We start from the raw sequence: 18,664 nt of genomic DNA, 5'->3' as shown, positions 1-18,664 counted from the left end.
TTCTTTGATGATTCTTTGAAAGTAGGAGTTAGCTGCCAGATTCAGCTCCGAGAATCATGCCATGTTCACTTTGTGCTTATCCATTGCCTTTTGACTTGTTCTTTGCCGCTGGTTAGTTGGAGAATAGTGGGAGTGTCTGATATGTCCATTTTATATAGAGATTTACCCCCGTCCCTTGGTCATAATTAGTAGTGTTTTTGGCTCTTTCGAGCCACTTTTATTACTAATTGGTGTTTTCTAGTGTTTTCGTAGTCTTTGTTGAGTTTTGTAGGAAATTGCCTCTTTGGAGCTATTTCCCGGGTTCTAATGGAGCAACTACGACAATGAGAGAGAGCACGACCATCGTTGAAGCCCAAGGCCGGCTAGAGCCATCGAGCCGGTGATTAAGGGCTCGGTATTTGGAATACTGAGGTTTGGACCGAGTATTCAAGACCCAAAGAGGAGATCCGGATTGGGCCGAGGAATCGAGCCCAATCGAAGTCCAAGCTTCGAGGAGCCACAAGGGCCCGATCGGGCAAGGTAGCGTCCAAGGGGCCTGGTGCGTGGCTATGGCGCGCCCGATCGTGCGAGCACCTAGCACGATCGGGCAAGGCTGCTGCGTAGAGAGATCGAGCAAAAAGGCGCGCCCGATCGGGCGGCCTTTAGCCCGATTGGGCGCGCGTTTCTGGGATGCCTTGTTTGTCGAGGTACTTAGTTTCTAATTAGGAGTTGTTAGATTTTTGTTTAAGTACGTTTTTAGGATAATTATTTTACTGACTCTTTCCCTTTTACTTTCTCTCTCTACTTAGTATTTTCTCTCCAGACTTTTCTCTCTACTTTTTTTTCCCTTGTTCTTGACTACTTTGTAATTCCGCCGTCTTGGTACGATTTCTACTTTAATTAATTTCAGTAATTTCTTCCTTTCAATTCCTTATGTCTTATTTTATTACTTTGCATGCTTTAGATTTAATTATGTCCGAGTAGTTTAATTCTAGGGTTTATGGGGATCCATAATTAATATGAAGGGATAATTTGTTATTATTGATTATTGATATTGCATGATAATTTCTTATTGAATTGTTTTAATTCTTTGCAATTAGATTATGAATCGAGCAGATATAATTTGATTGTGAATGTTTAGCAATATTGAATTGATGAATCGAGCAGATGTTAATTTGATATTAAAGGCTATTTTTAATAGGAACTTAGATCTAGTAAATTGCGAGAGCCTGTTAGATCTATGTTGATTAATAAATTGCGAGAGCCTGTTAATCATGTTATCTGTGCAATGTTGATTAATTGATTGTTATGTTTTATCCCGGAATATTAATTATTGGTGAACTTGTGACCCTAGGCCTTCTTATTATTGATTTTCTCTCTAAACTCAATCTTCGTAGTATAGTTTCATATTAAAAACAACAATTTGGTTACTTTAATAATTTAGATTATAATTAATTAATTAGGAATAGAAAGACCAGTTTCCCTGTGGATTCGACCCTACTTCCCTATCTACTTTAGTTAGAGGATTTAGGTAATACTTTTGATTAGGTGATACGACTTTAGCCTGTCAGTGTCCTCCATGAAAATAGGAGAAGTAGTTTGACTCCTTGATTTGGTTTTCAACGAATGTGGACTTATTTGTGGTGCAGATACATATAACATTTTCAATTAACTAATTCCTCTGGTGAAAAATATCTCCTCCTTGATTGTAGAAAAGCTTATAACAACTTTGACTTCGTTTAAACTTGGATTCTCTTATAATATTCCTTGGAATTATCTTTGTTTAATTTCGTTTAATACATGGAACCAAGTAGCTGATCACGTAGCAATCTGTAACTTGTAATCTAGTAACCTGTGACCTGCAATCTAGCAACCTGCAGAATTCTGAACCTATAGTAAAAATTCAGACACGACAATGCTTAGGCTCTATACTTTGTTGTCCACATCCCGCATGCACAAATTTTTGTGTAAATATTTATTATATCAACTAAAATAAAACGTTGTCCCTTAACAAGAACAAATAAATTCTCAAATTTAACTACTCTAATCACCAAAATGTGGTAACGAAACCAATCCCATGTATAAAGTTTTGCGAATGTACAAAATTTGCAACTACCTCATGTTAAGTAATTTTTTAATGAACGAAACCAATCCCAGTAATTTTTTTAATGAACGAAACCAATCCCATGTATAAAGTTTTGCGAATGTACAAAATTTGCAACTACCTCATGTTAAGTAATTTTTTAATGAACGAAACCAATCGCAGTAATTTTTTTAATGAACGAAACCAATCCCATGTATAAAGTTTTGCGAATGTACAAAATTTGCAACTACCTCATGTTAAGTAATTTTTTAATGAACATTTGACAAACTTTAGTGATACTCTAATGTCCTCTTCGAAACTACTTGTTCCTCAGCAAAATCAACCAATCAATTAAAATTCTTATATACTAGTAGTCTAGTACTTCAAGTTTGATTTTTTGAAAACAATTTAAGCATAAATAAAAAACAAATTAAATAGACCTTATGATACGAATAATAGATAAGGAATCTTTAATCTCGGAGATATTTATTGTACTTATTACAAGATACGAAGTACTCGTACTAAAGAACAACAATAAAGAGCTAAGATGGAAAAATCAAAAGTCAAGAAATATCTGTTTTTACATTAAACAACAATTTAAGAGTAATGCGATTTTTGATGGACAACGTACAAGTCATTATTATCCTAATTCTGTCTATTGTACTTGATTAGGACATTTTTGTAAAGTAATGCTCAATATCATCATATTTAATTATTTATCTATCACTACTTGGTTTTACGAGTACTATATAAAATTTACTCAACTCATCACACGAAGAGTATGTTCTGTTCACCTTATTTTCACTTATTTCAGGTGTAATAAGTTCAGATAAATTCAGTCAAGTTCAGATAAGTTCATATTAGGTTTGATAAGTTTTGATAATGGTTACCCAAGTACAAATTACAAGTTAAATAAGTTTTAATATAAGGTCTAATAAGTTCAGATAATTTCAGGTAAAGTTCAAATCAGCGTAAATCATGTGAATCGAACACACCCGAAGTATTAACCTTCATTCTCTTATCTCACGTATTAACTTTTTGTAATGCACAAACGTAAAATAAAGTATTACACGTGTTTATAATTTGAAATCTCACATACCATATTTAGAATATATCTCTTGTCGAAAAACCTTGGTAAAAAACTAACACGTGGTTTATGTCAAAGGTTACCTTCGATAAACCCTTTGATATTAAAGACATAGTGTAGACGCACCGTGTCTAATTAAGTGTACGTCAAATCTGCCAGCACAACCAAATGTCATCTTTACTTGAAACAGCTAGCTCACCAAAAGTCCAATTACACATGCGTTACACAACTTATAGCTTACACACAGTGGCGGAGACCTGGTGTGTCCTGGTAGGGCACGTGCCATGCCATATTTTTTAAAAAAGGAAAAAAAAGTTTGTCAAAATTTTGTTTAAATAAAATTTAAAGTGCATCATTGTATTATAGCTTACTAGTAGCCTAGTGGTTTGAGCATTACCTTTTCAATCAAAGATCATGGGTTCTAATCTCTTATCCAACATTTTGTTATTTTTTTAACCTCTCATTGTTTATTTTTCTTAATGTCCCCCCCCCCCCCCTTTTTCCTTTTCTCTTAATGTCCTATTCCAATTCCTAAATAACACAAAAACTTAACAACATAAAAGTTTGATCACATTGGGCAAGATTACTTTTCTGCCTAGGATAATGAAATTGATGATATAATAATATGCTTTCAAAACTTGAACACTAGTCAAGTTTAATTTTAACATTTCTTTTTACATGTATGAGTACTACGTATACTTGAATTATTAGTTATAAATCTTTATAATTAGTATTTTGGATAATCCTATTTGATACGGAAGATCAATCTAATTCCAAATCTACTGTAAAAGATCTAAAAAAAAAAAATGAGCGAGGTTATTGTTTAAAGCCTTGAATAGGGGTAATATTTGATGTATTTTTGAATAATAAAGGTTTGACAAATATGATTGTTAAGTAATTTTGAGTCTTGATATTATGAACATTCTTTGATAAAAGGGTTTTAGATGATATGGTGCCCTATCATCGTAAAAATCCTGACTCCGCCACTGCTTACACAGTTTCACACGCCCTTCCTTACACCACACAATCTACTTCCTCACATCCAACACTCCAACCCCATCTACCCAAACTATCTAGTTCAACCATCAATGTTTCTTCCCAGCTGAAAACCAGATTATTCATTCCAACTCTCTCTAGTCTCTACAATTCATTAGATAGTTACAAGAGAAATGAATGCGACATATCCTGTAATTATGGAAACACACTTCACACTTGGCATATGTTATTAGGTACAAATAGTATATACTTGAAAAATCATAAAGCCATAAAAAGAGTTAAGTGTTAATAAAGTTAGTGGGGGCCTAATAAGCTGGCCATTAACACCACAAAAATGAACAAATGATGGGCACCAATCACCGTCATTATTTTAATAATTAATAACTCAAGTAATCACATGGGAACGTAACATGCCATTTTTCTTTGATTAATTAAATAATTAATTACTTTTACTACTGCTACGTCCTTATATATTAGTCCTACCAAAATTGGTTGCTTGAGTTACGTGGTTGGGGTTAGGCCAGAAAAAAAGTGGGGTCATTAGTTGTTTCATCTTCTATTTATCAATTTTGTACTCCATATTGCTTATCTTTACAATACAAAAATCTTACTAACAAGCGTCCCAAACATTAGATTATAAGTTAAAAAAGTGTTAATTTTAAAATTTATGTCAAAATCACGAATGATATCAATACTTTATTTTATTTTACCTTAATCTTCCTTAATTTAGTTTTTATATCTAACGCTCTGGAATACTTGTTAACTTTCGCCTTATTTAACAAATATTTAAAAGAAGAGAGTTGTTTTACAGTTGAACTAATTACAACACACGGAATGAAAAAGTCACGGTCTTTGTTCATTCCGCAGCAGCATGCATCATCCATCACCCATCACGTATTCGTGCATTATGTATTCATCATTTCGATCACTCGATTTGCGAGGAGTATTTAATGACTTCCACTGCTAACGTACGTACCACATTATTTTCAGATCAGATGCATGATTCATGTACTGAATACTGAATTACTGATGTACATGTATATATACACTGTAGCTACCTTATTAATTAGACTTCATTTAGTCTTTATTATTCTTTGTTTATTTCTGTACTTATTCGTTTTACGTTATTGTTTTATTCTTTTTTTTTAAAAAAAAATTAGTTACTCCGTAATATACTTATTCTGTTTCATATGTACGGAGTAAACGAAACATACTATTAAGGGACGTACATGCATTAAGAAGATTATACGATGAGAAAAAAAATTAAAGCAGAGATTGTGTGGTTAGCCGAAATAGAGAAAATGCATCATCTAAAATGACATTAATACCCTTCCTATAAACAAGTTTGGTTATACTTGTCATTTTTCTTTTCTTTAAAATTAATTTTATTTCTTTATTTTGGCATAATAAGAGTAACAAAAGGTTTAAAAATTTAAACTGAGTTTTTGATCACATACCATTTACCACACATATATTATATACCACGCTTTCATGCCCATTGACTAACTTATGTTTTAATCTAGCTACAATAACTTTTTTTTTTAGTATGAAAAGTTACTTCGAGGAATTATAGAAAGTTACCCTTTTCTTCTCACGAGGGAAATTCCTAACATAAAACCATAACGTTAGACGGAAAATTGGGGCCTGTTCTCTTCAGATTATTTTATTCTAGCTTTAATAAGTTCAGTTCAGTTCAGTTCAGTTTTTATCTTAATTTTCTTCTCTCATAAAATATTCAGTTCAGCACCAATAAATTTAGTTCAGTTCAGTTCAGTTCATTTCATTTCTGCTCAGTTCAATCAATCTAAACCGGCCCTAAATTTCCTGTTTTTCCTCTCTAGAGTCTTGACACAGTTGTTAACCTAAACTACGGACAACCGTAGAATTAGATTGTACGTACCTACACCCAAATCCACACCCACACCTACACCGTATTTCCGTATACAAAAAAAAATCCGTAACCGTACAGCCGCCGTTAACAATTTTTTAAATCCCCCCAAAAAAACCTACGAAACAAAACTCAAGACTTGATTGACGGAGACTACTCCCTCTCCCCTCGACCGTGACGGAACCTTTCCGTTTCTGGCAATTTCTCTCTCCTCCTTCGACAACGACTCCCACACTTTTCACTCTCTCACTCCTCCTCCTTTCCTCCCTTTTTTCTCTCCTCTTTCTAGAACCAACAACAACAACAATACACATCTTCCTTCCTCTAGCCGACACCATCACTGCAGTAGAGAGAGAAAACTTAGAGAGAGAAAATTCTAGAAAGAGAAAATTCAATTCAATTTTTTTTGGCGTTTTTTTACCAGCTGATTATTGATCGATTGATGATGATGAAAACGATGTTTCAGCTCCATTGAATGAATGTAGCATCAAACTCAGGTTTTTTTTTTTCAGATTCCTTTTTTCATCGCAATTAATGCGTCGGTTATTGTTATTACTGTCTAAAATTCAATTCAATTCAATTCAATTTTAATTCCATTTTTCTCGATTTCTGTAATTTTTTTTTTGTTTATTATTCAATCGCTTTCGTATCGGTTTTACCGTTCTTAAATTAGTCAGAGGAGAGAGAAATTAAAGTGTTACGAGTACACACTACAGCCGCGATCTTCTTCTTTTCGTTGTAATTTTTTTTTTTTTTTTTGAGATTCTTTTTTTTTTTGTTTGATTTTTTCATTTTTCTTGGTATGTAAACTATTTTTGAGCTTTAATTAATTTAATTTAATAAAAAAAAATTAATTAAATAAGATCACTTAAGATTGAAGTAAAGCTAAAAATCTTGCTTAGATCTGCATAATATGTATTGATATACTGACTTTTCTATATGTTTGAATGTAGAAATTTTACCAGCAGAAGAAAATTCAGCAATGCCAGGTATTGTCGCATTTGATTGAATTTAAGATATTAAAATTAATCAAATTTGCATTAATTTTGATTGAATTTGATTGATTTATGACGAATTTAGAGGATATTCAATTGATTCGAGAAGAAGAGAGGGGGAGAAAGTCGGAGATTGAGGTTTCTGAGGATGAGCCAATCAGAAGAACGAGGATCAAGAGTTTGAGGAAGAAAGCAGCGAGTGCTTCGACAAAATTGGCGCATGGACTCAAGAAGAGAGGTAAACGAGTGGCTGATTGTAAATTCGCCTCGATCGCAATCGACGATTTTAGGGATGAGAAGGAGGAAGAGGCTGTTGATGCGTTTCGGCTGGTTTTGGTGGAGAAGAATATGCTTCCACATCATTTGGATGATTATCACACAATGCTTAGGTGAGAATTAAATTTTAATTTTATACTATGCTATTAATAAATCTAAATTTAGTTTTTGGCATATTTTATTTAGGTGAATAGTATTGTGTGTGATATTATTATTATTATTTGTATGATCAGGCTTTGCAATGATTGAAATTTCACATAAAATACATAAGATTTTCATACTTTGAATTGGTATCAAGGTGATAGATGACGGCTAGTCAGCAACGATGAAAGTTTAAGTAATTATGAATTTCATACTTGAATTGGTACAAAGATTAAACACGGATTAAATGACAGCTAGTCGGCTGATGTCTGTCAAAATTTGGAGTAATCTCGGAGCCTCAAAGGTTAAAATTAAATTCAATATTGAGATTTAATCTGGATTGTCCATTTAGATTTCTGTTTTAGAGAGTTTACTGCACTGTGCAGTATACCATGAATGAATTGACACCTTGTGGGATTCAAGATTATTCTCTCTTTTATATTGGCATATTATTATCGAAATCTGATATGTGTGCTGTTGGTCCATTTTGTGTGGGAACAAACTAGCAGCAATTTCTATCGTCTGATAAAATGTGGTTAAGGGTTAATGATTAGAGATTTACAGTACAGTCTGGTTAGAAAATATTCAGAATAATTCTTGGATTATTCATAATTGTACTTGAATCATTAAGAGAGATTCTTGTTATTCATTGAGAACCGTTGATGTCATATACAATTCCAGTTTCATAGGCTCTCAGCTAGCAACTTGATATGTGTATCTTGCCTTGTCATTGCTTATTGTGAAAAATTACTGGAGAAGTCTCTGATTTTTATTACACTGGAAAGATTCGTGGTATATAGAATAGAAAATCTGAACATTAATAACCTCCTCCAGTAACTTTCTCTCGGAGTTCGGATGCATACTTGAAGGACATGACTATTGTTACCCTAAAAAAGTGCTAGAATGATTATCTCCATGCTCTTTGACTATTTATCCGAGCATTGTTGGAAACTTTTTTTTTCCCCTCCCTTAGCTGATAAGTAACCAAGAAATACTCCCTCCAACTCTAATACATATGGACACTATTCTATGTAAGGTAGTTTCCATAGCAGGGCACGTCTAGATTTAGTAAGCAAAACTCAATAAAAATCTCCTTATCACCCTAAATGATACCCTTCATCAAAAGTCCAAGGAAATACTCTAATATTGATATGGAAGGAATTGTCACCGATGTGTAGATATAAGCTAGACCAAAACATCCTGTTTAAAAAGCAACTAAAATAGAGGAGACTAGGAGTCCTAGACGTGGTTTGAGGGATTTCTTGCAAATTCCAATACAATGACACTTTCAGCTGGATGCTTAGAATCATGGTCCTTTAGGCTCTCGATACATGGTCAAGCATGTTTGTTTACTTATTGCTTCGACTAATGGTGTAAGGTTGATAGGGAGAGTGGGAGACCCTTCGAAAGCTAAGATACATGATAATATTTGCCAGTTGATTATGACTCCAAATTTGACAACTCTTGCTGTACATGGGTGACTTTCAGGTTTATCAAAAATAGTCCGAATAATTCAGTGATTTCCAATTGCTTAGATTTTGCTTCATTGTATGAGGTTACTTTTGTAGTGTATGCTTGAGGTTGAGAACAGTGCTGCTTAGAAGACTAGAGCGTTGAAAACCTAAATGGAGGAATATTGGTACATAACCATTTATCCTCTTAGTATTGGTTGTTTAGGGAAGTCGTGAATCTTTTCATTTATCTACCATATAAGCAAAGCATGAGTCAAGTTATTCATAAATTATTATGATTTGTAAGCTGTTAAGGTACTGCATTCTGCTCTCCATCAAGAATTGGTTAGGTTGTTATCCTGGTATCAATCATTGAATCAGCCTGGAGATTTGTTGTATCACGAATATGAATAATTTAAGGACATTGGAGTGAATTTAAACATATGGTCAAGGTTATTTGGAATATCCAAATCCAGTCTACTAACAATTTAAAATGGTTTAGAGAGAGCTTTAAAATTCTTGAATGGTGGATACGCAATGTCAGAACAACCTGGTAGCATTTTTGCTGCTTTGTAGTAAATTTTCTATAAAATTAGCTCAAAGAGTAGAGTGGAAATGTTAATTATGAGGCATGTGTTTTGGATGATTAGAAATGTTATTTATGTGACATATAAATGGAAATGATATCAGCATTCCGATTTTAATGATCTAATTGTTGTAAATGCTCCACACGGTTGGTATTAATATATTTTCCCTACATGGCTCGTGTAAATGGAGATCTTTTCACCCCTTAAAAAGAGATTTAGCTCCTTGGTAGTTATATCTATGATGTTTCCCCCACATGCCTTAGCCGCCGGTACTTCCTGATTGGGAGTCGGTCCTATGTAAATGGAATTTTCATTTTGTATCCCCCTAGTTAGAATAACAGAGATACATATCTCCTCAATAACACTTGTAATCATGATGCTTTTGCCAAACTTTGGTACATTTCTAAAACACAATTATGTTGGCTTAGTTGAGCATCTGGTTAGGTTCATGGAGCGTTGACTGTTGGCAATATAAAGCTAACTTGTAGGCTACTTGTACCCATCTGAACCTTGGACTGTGTTTTACAGTAAACTAGTTATGATCCGAAAAATGTATTAGTCTTTAGCTGACATGTGATGTATCTCTGTTCACTGTGACTATTTTTGAACAGAAATGTGTCATTTTGTGCAGATTTTTGAAAGCAAGGAAGTTTGACCTTGATAAAACTATCCATATGTGGGAAGAAATGATCAAATGGAGGAAAGAAAATGGAGTAGATACTATTGTACAGGTAATAAAGTTTTCAAATATTTTGTATCAAGAATAAATTTTACAGTAAAGAAAAAGAAATATCAATTAGTAAGCTCTTTTGACAGAAGTTGCCCTCCAATTGTAACTCCAAAGATAAAAAGCTGCATTTAGTTGAAGTTTCTTTTCAAGAAATAAGTGTATTTGCTTGAGAACTTGGTGTTGATATTCTTTATGGTTATGTTACTACTTCTGTCTTCCTAAGTTGTACCACTTTTCATTTGCATCCTTTTTCATACTCTACTCACTTGTACTTTATTCTATTCATGTTGCACCATTTACTCATGATTTGTATATCCAACCCCACTCTATGGAACCAACTGTATTTATTTATTTTATTTTATTTTTTGAAGGAAACCAACTGTATTTAATAATTCTCTTATTATCTATTTTTCTTCTTTTAAAAGCTAAAGCACCCCTGTCTAAGTACAACTTATCAGCAGAATCTCGCAGAAAAATCTGGCTGTTAATTGGACACCACAATTTGTTTTTGTTTTTTTGCGCCACCCTTTTGTCCCTTTGTTCGGGTAAAGTTCTGCCCTTGTTTGAGTCATCAATGAGACAATGACTCAAATAACACTTGCTGCCTTTCTGGTATTAAGTTGTATTTAGAATTAGATGGTATCATCTTCATACCAACAAAGAATTCTATTGATACCAACATAACTTCAATTCTGAGCACAATTTCATATCAACAGGCATTATTAGTCATAGAAGACCCAATACAAGCCAAGATTTTTTCCTTTGTTTGGATGACATATAATGAGGGTGAGAGAAATCAGAAATGGAGAAAATTTCTTCCCTTCACCCTTAAATAATCAAATCTCTTCGAAATTGAGAGGATACAGAAGCAAAGTGGAAAGTTGGAAACATAATAATACTCTTATGCAGCAAAGACTGTGTAACTTTACTAAAACTCATCCAATCATATACTTATTTGAGTTATTTCCCAATCAATTATTTCTCTCCTCTTTGTCAGTTTCTCTTCTCTCTTTCATTCAATGGGATAAATACTTTTTCCTTTTCAGTTTTGATAAGTTAAAACTAGTTATATATAATCAACATTCAGCTTCAATCAGTAAGATTCAAATTTAATGTAAACAACTTAATTAGTTAAAATCTGTTTTTGATTCTAAAATAGGATTCACTTTTATTTTTTTTATTTTTATTTTTATTTTTATTTTTATTTTTTGAAAGGAAAATTGATTTCACTTCACCATAGCTTGCTCTTCCATTTACATCATCAACCTCTATATCAATGTTCAAAGCTATTTTTATCTATGTTACTTGGACTCGGGTACCCATGTCCAACATGGGTACGTGTCCAAGCGTCCGACTCGGCTATTTTGTGAGAAAAAATCCATGATTTTGAACTTAAAGTGAAGTGTCCTGGTGTCATACCCATGTCCGAGTGTCGAGGGTCCGACACCGGTACGTGAACTGAATTGAAGAGTCCGAGTAACATAGATTTTTATTGCTCCTGGGTGAGAAGTGATTGATGGTAGTTGATCCTTAATTTGATGTGCAGCTGCCTAGAAGTAGAATTCTTAGACGCTTTAATTTGGTCCATTGTTACCCAAGTCAAAGAATAGTGAATAATTGACTTCATTGAAAATAGGCTTGTATTGTTGTTATTCTTTTTGGTTGCACAACATTTCTTCTCCATGATGTTAAATTCACAAAGTTTCTTTTAACTCTTTTCTGTAGGATTTCTACTATGAAGAATTCGATGTCGTACAGCGACACTATCCTCATGGTTATCATGGTGTAGATAAGGATGGACGACCTGTTTATATTGAAAGACTTGGCAAGATTGAAACTGCCAAGCTTATGAATGTGACCACCATAGAGCGTTTTTTAAAGTATCATGTACAAGGATTTGAAAAGGCTTTTGCAGAGAAATTTCCAGCTTGTTCCATCGCTGCCAAGAGACATATTGATTCTACAACTACAATATTGGATGTTCATGGGGTGGTATGTATGATTTGTTTAAATATTCTGACAGAAAATTTGTGCAAGCTACATCTCCTCTTCTAAGTTCTTATTAGTTCATGTTTTTTGTAGAATTGGATGAGCTTTGGTAAAGTTGCTCTTGATCTTATAAAGAACATGCAGAAAATTGATGGTGACAATTACCCTGAGGTAGGTTTCTCTATTAATTTGATAATATTTTTGTTTCAAGTACAAAGTTTTATTCACATAGTAGTGGATCTATGCTCACCTGTTCTCCTGTTTCCTCCAAATTTCTTCAGACGTTGCATCAGATGTTTATAATAAATGCTGGTGCTGGATTCAAGATGATATGGTCTACTGTGAAAAGCTTTCTTGATCCGAGGACTACCTCAAAGATTCATGTATGATCTAATCTGAAATTATACTAATTTAGAAGTTTAGAAGATAAACATCTTAACCTGACATTTGTCTTACTTGGCAGGTTCTGGGCAACAAATTCCATAGCAAGTTGATGGAATTTGTAGATCTCAGGTGGGTTATTCTTCCTTTCTATTGCTGCATTATTGTTGTTGTTCAAAATAAAGCAAATTACAATCTCTGGTTTCAGAAGCTGATTGCACCATCTTTCTGCAGCCAATTGCCTGATTTTGTTGGTGGGACTTGCTCTTGCCCTGGTGGATGCCTTAAATATCAGAAGGGACCTTGGAATGATCCAGAAATAATGAAAGTAAGATTATTGTTGTTTATGATCACTGGCATTCTCCATCTCTTTAGTTGGACTTAAAAGTGTGAAGCAGAATATCACATAAATGTTTTTACTTGCAGCTGGTGCATTCACAAGAAATTATGTATATGAAAAGAACTACAAGCTCTTCTGATTGCGAAGATCTTAAAAGCAAATTATTTGCTAATAAGGTATTGTGTGTAATAATGAATGGCATTACACTGTTTTATTTCACTATTTTCTGGCAAGTTTTCAAATTAAGTCATGTTACTTGCACAGGCTACAAGGAATAACATGGTATTTGCTGACGTGGTTCCTGATTTAGATGGCCAAATTCCTAACATTGCAGCATCAGTGGATGATAATGTAAGTTTCTCAAGTCAAGGTCAATCGTCCCTCTCTCCATCTACTTCCTAAGGGGTTTGGGGGAAGAGGGAAACCAAAAAGAAGTTCCAAAATAATATGATTAGTTTGTCAATGTATTTAGCTTTGGTCTTTGTTTTAATTATGGGGCTAGCTTAAAATAGGTGTTAATTATGAACTGAGAACAATGGGGAGCTATGTGAAAGTGAGCAGAACAGTCAATTGTCATTCTGGAAAACGTCATAATTTGATCCTGGAGTTGACGTGATTCTAAAGAATTTTTTACTTTGAATGATACATGACGTACAATATGCTGGGGTTTAATTATTTTTTTTATTTTCCTTTATCTTTTTTTTTGGTTGGAGTTGGGAGTTTGGGGTCATGCAAATGCAAGACTAATTATGATATGACTTATTTCAATCTTAAGTTGTTTGATATGGTGCTGACCTGGTAACCATTGAAAACATCCTCCTGAGTGGCTGAGACCATAAGATATGCTGAAATGTCTGGCCAGAAGCATTCAGAGCTTTGAACCTAGTTGCTCTAAAACCTTTCATTTGATGGAAAAGTGTATATATTTAAAGGCTAATTTGCTTAATGTATACTCCAAATGTGAAAAGCCGCATGTCTTTTCACATCAATATTGCCATTTGCATAATTGCAATTGCTTATATCAATCTATTGAATAACATTAAGTTTTAGCACAATTTGAAGATTATGGACACATAATTGATATCACGTATTCTTTTGCCTCTCATCTTTATGCTGTCCCAGGTAATATTGGGCGAATCTTCATGCATTGGCAACCCAGTGGAAATAGTGAGAACTGGTGCTAAAGCTGAAGAGGCTAATTTAACAAGTATGTGATCCTTTGTCTGTTATAATTCACTCTCATTTATTTTCACATGTCTAGTTCGTATCATTTACAAGATTTCAATACTTTATCTGACAAAAGGACAATGTGTAAGCATATTAGTCCCCATAAAACTCCCAAATTTCTTTGGACTTGAGTTTTCACAAGATATTGATTAGTGGGAAAAGGAAGGATATGGTTTGTTTTCTTAATGGACAGCTCTAGCCCTGAAGTGAACCTGATTTTTTAGCGAAACTTTATCAACCGCAAAATTCCCAATTAAGCTTAATTGAACATCTTTTCAACAAATTCTGTAAATATCTTTTATATAGTGACATAAAGGATTATCTTTCTTGGGTGGATGTCTTATTTAGTACTTCCACCCAGGAATTACTAGTCAATATAGTTAATTCTTTATTTTATTGACTAGACATTACTAGCCACCTAATTTGGAAGTTGTGAACAGATCATGCGTTTGGAAAGAGTGAAGAAGCAAGGTCTCAAAAAGTCATTCCTGATGTGAGAGGTTTACCAGCTGGCTTCGTATTTAAATTTTTTGCATGTCTGCAAATTTTATTTCGTTCCTTAGGAAAACTTTGGGTGCTTAGACCAAAAGATATTCAGCCAAAGGTGCAGTGCGAGCCTGTTGATTTAGCAGCTAGCCAGTCAGAGCCAGAGTCTGAGCAAGAGCCAGGTTTCGAAAATCCAGCTGTTGTTCAGAAGATTGATGACTCTCTGCTTAATCCTTGCTGGAAAAGGCTTCAGCATTTAGAGCAAATGGTGACAGACCTTGTAAATCAACCTACAAGAATACCTCCAGATAAAGAGGCGACACTTGTTGAGTCATTAAAAAGAATCAAAGCTATAGAGTTTGACTTGCAGAAGACGAAGAAGGTAAAAAGTATTGTTATACGTACGTACTGAGTTGTGTTTTCCAAGTTATTAGCATGTTTATAGGTTCTTACTCTGATTCTATCTGGAACAGGCCCTGTTTGCAACAGCTTCAAAGCAAGTAGAGCTTGCTCAGTCACTGGAAAATCTAAGGGAAAGCAGCATGCATGTAAGCTCGCATCTCCCGAATAACTATTTTTATATATGGTTGTGAAAAGAGAAACATTACCTCTGAGCTTGTTAATCAAATTAGTCTGATGATTTAACTGACCTTATACTCCGTAACTTTTAGCCATTTACCTACCTTTATAAGGGGGTTCACTTGTCAAACTGCCATCAATATAGATTATTTGTTCACTCTTCATCTCTTCTGTCTCTGAAACATAGATGGTATAAGAAAGCTTCAAATGGTGTGATATTTAAGTAACTAAAATGCTACCACAAAATCTATAGAGGAGAGACAACTTTGGTATGCACATTAGCTAAATTTATTTGCTGAATTTCATGCCATTAATCCTACCAGAATGAATTAAAAAAAAATGGCCATGGCCGTCTGGGAAGAGGGGAAAACATGAATAACTTTCCCATTAATTCTCTTTCTGTAGAAAGGGGAGAGGCAGAATCAGTTATTGATGGGGCAGCTGAATATGAGTATCCTAGCTACTATTTTATCTCGAGGAGTTGTGCAGTAAGAAGAAAATGTTAAATATGCTGAAGACATTTAAACGTTTATAGATCTATGACTTTCCTTTAGCGTGCATCATATCCCATCAGCTACAACTGCTTGAAATGTTTTCTTAATGTTTTCAAATCACTGCTGGTCTGGAAATTAAATGAATTTTTAGATCCATGTGCAATTATAATATTTTCAATGATCCAAGATAAATTATCGCTTGAATCCCATTTGTTGATTTATTGTATTTGTTACAGAGACCAACATGTTGGAGGAGAAGTTGGAAATCTGCCTCTTCAGAAAGTCGATAGGATGGATAAAATAGTATTATGTGCGTGTTTGTTACTTCCTTCAACATTGATGTTGCTGACTAATGACTACAAATTCTTACAGCTGGTAACTTGCTTATTTCCTTTGCCTCTACTTCTACTTTCCCTCTTTCTTTTTTTCTTCTCTGATCTTTGCATGTCATGACTACCCTTGCAGGTATTTTTAATTTATTGCTCCGACTGCTCGGAGCAGACTCCAGTACAGTGCGGTCATATCACAGAATTGTGTGTATAGCTAACTAGATTTTGCTTGTGTGTATAGATCGGCCATACAAAATTTAAAGCTAGAGATTTTAGATTAGGATTTAAGGGAACGATACATAATACCGTTTTCAACAAAAACGTGAGAATAACAAGATGTAACAATAGATATGGCCTATTTTTGTACTGTATTAGAATTGGAAATGCTATAAAACATGCAAGGGGATAGGAAATAATTTCCCCTCTTTTTTTTTTTTTTTTACATCATTACCTGTCTATTTTTATTTTGTTGTTTTGTACTTCTAATTTAATTTCTTGCAGAAGACACCATCAGATTCATATTAGTGGTTTGAATCAACCGATTTATTCTAGTGAATTTAAATGACGTTTATAAAAACTGGTAATTGATTATATTTTGGAACGAAAATAGTAGTATATTTGGAATTTTGGAATCTTATATAGACAATAGACTGTATGAACTATGAAGTATGATGAATCGATCTATATACTTACTTTTATTTGCACAGTGTGTTTGATTTGTGCACTTGATTCCATGACAAACTTTGTGACTGGGCCTTCAAATGCCTATTTCCCAATATACTCAACCTGTCTTACTCCCATTTATCTACTACATTTTTTTTACCTACATAAGACTGCGTTTGATTCATCTACATTTCACATTAAAAACTTATTTTAGTTTTAAGTTAAACTTGAGTTGCTCTTCTTAACTCCTATTTTAACTTATTTTTCTTTATTCATCTTATCAACCCTTAAATCATCTTAATTTTCCTAAAATAAGTTAATATAAGGTCAAGTGGTCAACAAATGAAGACCTAAGTACTAAGTAGCATATTTGATGCTAATTGTACCTCTTCAAATTCTTGGATATGAATTTTGCTTTAGATCCTAGTAATTTTCTATTTTTGTGATATTATGAAGATGTTCACATAAAACTACCACCTTTGACAAATGCATGATAAAATTTGCAAGTTTTGACTCCCACATTCATGTCATCGTACTATGTAGAAGGTAAAATATCATATGATTCATATGAAAGGAATTCATGCACTTCGATTGACAAAATTAGGTGACTTGATGTATCTTTGTAGGAGGAATTTCAACCTATTGCACAATAATTTTATTAGTCTACCTCATGACTCATGTACATCTTGTTGTATTTCAATACAAAGCACTCCGTATTAGAGTAATAAGGGTATTATGTTTCAGCTTTCATGATTTTTATCTTAATTACTTAATAAAAGATAAATAATGCCTTCGGTTTTGGGTGGTAAATATTTTAGCATGTGTATAAATCCTCACAACTAATCAAGCTTGGATCTAAAATTAAAGTGAGATCCATTTATAATTTAATCTACTACAGTAGTATTGTTCATGCACTGCAAAACAACAATTTGCATAATCATGATTATTAATAGGCTATCAGTTGAACGTGTTGCACAAAGTTGCTGTGGTGTAGTGGTTATCACGTCAGTCTTACACACTGAAGGTCCCCAGTTCGATCCTGGGCAGCAACAGCTGTATTTTGTTTTTTTGTTTTTTTTTTTTTGTTAAAAAGTTTTCCAAAAAACTATCTTAGACCCGTAATGAATGTTGATCTGATATAAATTCAGGTCGGAGAGCAAGCTAGGAGAACGATTCATTTTAAGAGCTAATCCCATAATACATGAAATAACAATTTTGGCAATTATTTAGCTACAAAATCTGTTATCTAATTTGTCTCTCGAAAGCAATGGTAAAAACAATCAATTCGCACTTAGAGATATCTATCCCCACACCAACAAGGCGACAATATCAATCAATATTATTATTAAAACTCAAAGGCAAGATGTTCCAATCCGCCACGTGTCACTTTTTTCCCTTAATTAGCCACATCATCAAAATTGCCACATCATCAAACCATATTAAAGTAACAATGTCAATATAAAAAAAAATAATACAACCATTACTCATATACCCGGTTAGACGGTTACATTGCTTTTTTTTTTTTTTTTATAATATACATTTTTTTTTTTTTTTTATTTATTACTACAACTCTACAAGATTGCTTTCTTTCCAATAAAAAAATATACATTCCCCAAAAAAAAAATAAAAAAATGAAATACGGAGTAAACTAAAAAAAGGTTCTCATTGTAAAAGTGTGAATTCATTGTTTCTCACGAAACATGAGAAACTCACACAAAGGAGTATATGGAATTTTCATGGTTTTTCCAAAAAAAAAACGCTCCAACAATAATTAGATTCACAGAGTTTGGACTTGGTGGTCGGGGTAATAGAGGACGAGAATGCCAGCCATGTCCGTCGTGGTGGAAGTTCAGTCGTCGGTTGCCGACGTAGTCTAGGAGTTTCAGTTGCTGGTACATGACAATGGGCTAAGAAGATGCATTTACTTGCAACCCCTAAAAAAGGTAACCGATCAATAATTTTG

General features: G+C 33.7%; 1 protein-coding gene and 1 non-coding gene across 3 annotated transcripts; both read left to right on the top strand.

Moving 5' to 3' along the window:
• The first annotated feature begins 6,282 nt into the window (after window positions 1-6,282).
• LOC145618694 (phosphatidylinositol/phosphatidylcholine transfer protein SFH9-like) lies at window positions 6,283-16,494 on the top strand. 2 transcript variants are annotated; one of them, XM_081673469.1, is made up of 16 exons: window positions 6,283-6,530; window positions 6,987-7,022; window positions 7,114-7,417; window positions 10,115-10,214; window positions 11,939-12,205; window positions 12,296-12,373; window positions 12,484-12,585; window positions 12,666-12,715; window positions 12,818-12,911; window positions 13,010-13,099; window positions 13,188-13,274; window positions 14,046-14,130; window positions 14,591-15,018; window positions 15,110-15,184; window positions 15,946-16,084; window positions 16,175-16,494. In XM_081673469.1, exons 1-15 carry the CDS (start codon window positions 6,509-6,511, stop codon window positions 15,997-15,999), a joined length of 1,872 nt encoding a protein of 623 aa, XP_081529595.1. In that variant the 5' UTR covers window positions 6,283-6,508; the 3' UTR covers window positions 16,000-16,084; window positions 16,175-16,494. The 2 variants fall into 2 exon arrangements, with proteins under 2 accessions (XP_081529595.1, XP_081529596.1); XM_081673470.1 differs by lacking the exon at window positions 6,283-6,530 and adding an exon at window positions 6,592-6,771.
• Window positions 16,495-17,680: 1,186 nt separating this feature from the next.
• Window positions 17,681-17,753, top strand: TRNAV-UAC (transfer RNA valine (anticodon UAC)). The gene has a single exon. It is a non-coding gene; the product is annotated as a tRNA-Val (tRNA).
• Window positions 17,754-18,664: the final 911 nt, after the last annotated feature.

The sequence above is a fragment of the Chenopodium album genome, chromosome 26 (assembly GCF_948465745.1).
Source record: "Chenopodium album chromosome 26, dcCheAlbu1.1, whole genome shotgun sequence".
Lineage (NCBI taxonomy): Eukaryota > Viridiplantae > Streptophyta > Magnoliopsida > Caryophyllales > Amaranthaceae > Chenopodium > Chenopodium album.
This window is presented reverse-complemented; position numbering and strand designations above follow the sequence as displayed.

What these genes read in the sequence shown, in the direction of transcription:
- LOC145618694 (XM_081673469.1), top strand. Translation starts at nt 6,509, where the DNA reads ATGAATGTAGCATCAAACTCAG. An exon ending in AGAAAATTCAGCAATGCCAG is followed by an intron (nt 7,023 to 7,113) that starts GTATTGTCGCAT and finishes TGACGAATTTAG; the next exon opens with AGGATATTCAATTGATTCGA. An exon ending in TGAAGAGGCTAATTTAACAA is followed by an intron (nt 14,131 to 14,590) that starts GTATGTGATCCT and finishes AGTTGTGAACAG; the next exon opens with ATCATGCGTTTGGAAAGAGT.